Source organism: Neopsephotus bourkii, unplaced genomic scaffold, assembly GCF_033783945.1.
Source record: "Neopsephotus bourkii isolate Nb327-2 ecotype Australia unplaced genomic scaffold, CSIRO-AGI_Nbou_v1 NB_107, whole genome shotgun sequence".
In the NCBI taxonomy this organism is placed as follows: Eukaryota; Metazoa; Chordata; class Aves; order Psittaciformes; family Psittacidae; genus Neopsephotus; species Neopsephotus bourkii.
The window spans coordinates 13,373,771-13,376,316 of record NW_026900624.1 but is presented as its reverse complement, the minus strand read 5'-3'; the positions used below and the strand labels follow the sequence as shown (position 1 = coordinate 13,376,316).

Genomic DNA, 2,546 nt, shown 5'->3' with positions numbered 1-2,546 from the left:
CCTGCACCATTCGCAGTTCGATAAAGCGCTTCCATTCACTTTTTTTTTTAAGCACCTCTTCTATTACTAGGTAATAGTAACTTATTACTTAGAATCTATAAGGAATATGTTTATTCTTCTCTATCAAAAAGAGGTGGCAAAATAAACTCTATGCTGCTTCCACGTAAAGTCTAGGGATGAATTAAACGATACCGATTCTTATACAGTTTCATTTCAGCTGTGCGCAGTGACAAATTTCATGAAACATCGTATCCCAAATGTTGCGCATACGCAGACTAACCCCGACAGAGCTCTCCGAGTAAACAAGCCGCTCTGGCTAGTGGCCAAATTGCTAGAGACTGATAGCTGAGGGTTAAGAGACGACGGAGATTTATTAGAAATTGGAGAACCTGCATTACCATAAGGTTGTTTTGTAAGATAAAAGCCCACTCAAACAGAAAAGCTTTATTTCATACCGAAATGTCCTCAAGGTTGCAGTGCATGTTTATCTGCACTTGCTCAAAACCTAGAGCAGATAGTAACTTGAAAATGAAAAATGGTAAACTTAATGGCTTTAGAGCTCGATTAGGCTCTTAGCATTTTTCTTACAACCTTCACGATGAGCAATTGAGGTGGGGAACACACAAGATGACCCGCATCATTACTAGCACTTCAACATTTCCTGATTGAATGCTACCTACACTCAGGGAAATAACACCAAATACAAGTACCACTCACCAAATACAGCGTGAACGACTCTTTTACTGAAAATGTGGGTGGCTCTTAAAAGAGCCTTTGGGTTATGTGATCCACCATTTACTTGGAACTGGTATACTTGGTGACAGCCTTAGTGCCCTCAGAGACTGCATGCTTGGCCAGCTCACCAGGCAGCAGGAGCCGCACAGCCGTCTGGATCTCCCGAGAGGTGATGGTGGAGCGCTTGTTGTAGTGTGCCAGGCGGGAGGCTTCGCCGGCGATGCGCTCAAAGATGTCGTTGACGAAGGAGTTCATGATGCCCATAGCCTTGGAGGAGATGCCCGTGTCGGGATGCACCTGCTTCAGCACCTTGTACACATAAATAGAATAGCTTTCCTTCCTAGTCTTTCTACGCTTCTTGTCACCTTTCTTCTGCGTCTTGGTGACAGCTTTCTTAGAGCCCTTTTTCGGAGCAGGAGCGGATTTTGCTGGTTCCGGCATTTTACAAGTCTGTCTCTACCAGTCTATTGCAGAAACGACGTAAATACACTGCCGGTGCCCCCGTATTTATAGGGAAGGTATGCAAATAAGATGACTCAGTGCTGTTCTTTTCCATTGGACAGTCCGCGTCTCTGATGTCAGACTACATGGCATCTTTGATTGGTAGCTCTTTCATCTGTCTTCCCATTGGTTAACTTTACAATCTCAGTCTCCGCCAATCAAAAGTCCCACCGAAGCCCAGAAGGAAGAGATAAAAAGGCTGGGCGGGAGCTGTCGTTTTTCTTCCTTTTCCTTAGCATTTTTTCGGTTGGTTGTTCTTTTTTTCGTTGTTTGTTTGTGGTGGTATTCTTTATTTCGTAGCTTTTATTTGCGGTATGTCTGGGCGTGGCAAGCAGGGCGGGAAAGCGCGTGCCAAGGCTAAATCGCGCTCGTCGCGGGCAGGCCTGCAGTTCCCCGTGGGTCGCGTCCACCGCTTGTTGCGTAAGGGCAACTATGCGGAACGGGTGGGCGCCGGCGCCCCGGTGTACCTAGCAGCAGTGCTGGAGTACCTGACTGCTGAGATCCTGGAGCTGGCGGGCAACGCGGCCCGTGATAACAAGAAGACACGCATCATCCCGCGGCACTTGCAGCTTGCTATCCGCAACGACGAGGAGCTCAACAAGCTGCTGGGCAAGGTGACTATCGCACAGGGTGGTGTGCTGCCCAATATCCAGGCTGTGCTGCTCCCCAAGAAGACCGACAGCCATAAAGCTAAAGCCAAGTAAAACTTGGCAAACAACCCAAAGGCTCTTTTCAGAGCCGCCCCCATTTTCCTAAAAGGAGCCGGAACACCCGAGGTATATTCAGTTTTATTTTTCTAGTTGGTGAATGTCCTTACCTGTTCTTTATTTCATTTGTTTCTAAGGACCATGGTTTTATGTAATTTTTTTCTAGTTTTACTCTTGAAAAGCCAATAAAAGGTGGCAGTTGCAAGTTATGAAGCCTGTCACCGCCGCATGGTTTAGGAGGGACGATCAGAACAGGTCAAGTGTTGTGGACTCGCCACCCGTCTGAGGTGGTGGGCAGCAGCACCCCTCTCCGGCCAGGGGTAGGTTCGGTGTGGGGGGATGGCTATACTTGGCCACCGTGAGGCGCGGGGTTGTCTCCGGCTAATCCGCGCGGTTTTCAAAATCGGGTAGGGTTGGATCGTACTGTTTTCCACGCGCAGCTAGTGCTATAGAGGGGAAAAGTATCCTGACCGCTTTGTGTAGAGCGGCTGCTTTGTTTGTCTACCTATTGAGGTTCTTTATTTACTTATATTTTGTGGCTTTCAGGCAATAGTGGCAGAACTGTATTTCACTGGGATGCCAGACTGTAACCACCCCGGAGTG

The 2,546-nt window shown here is 47.8% G+C and overlaps 2 protein-coding genes across 2 annotated transcripts; one reads left to right on the top strand and one right to left on the bottom strand.

Annotated features, from left to right (window-relative positions):
- Positions 1–724: 724 nt before the first annotated feature.
- LOC133217146 (histone H2B 8) lies at positions 725–1,224 on the bottom strand. The gene has a single exon (XM_061362313.1). The coding sequence runs from the start codon at positions 1,174–1,176 to the stop codon at positions 796–798; it is 381 nt and encodes a 126-aa protein (XP_061218297.1). The 5' UTR covers positions 1,177–1,224; the 3' UTR covers positions 725–795.
- Positions 1,225–1,527: 303 nt separating this feature from the next.
- Positions 1,528–1,981, top strand: LOC133217099 (histone H2A-IV). Its single transcript, XM_061362243.1, has one exon. It carries the CDS (start codon positions 1,551–1,553, stop codon positions 1,938–1,940), a length of 390 nt encoding a protein of 129 aa, XP_061218227.1. The 5' UTR covers positions 1,528–1,550; the 3' UTR covers positions 1,941–1,981.
- The last annotated feature ends 565 nt before the right edge of the window (positions 1,982–2,546 follow it).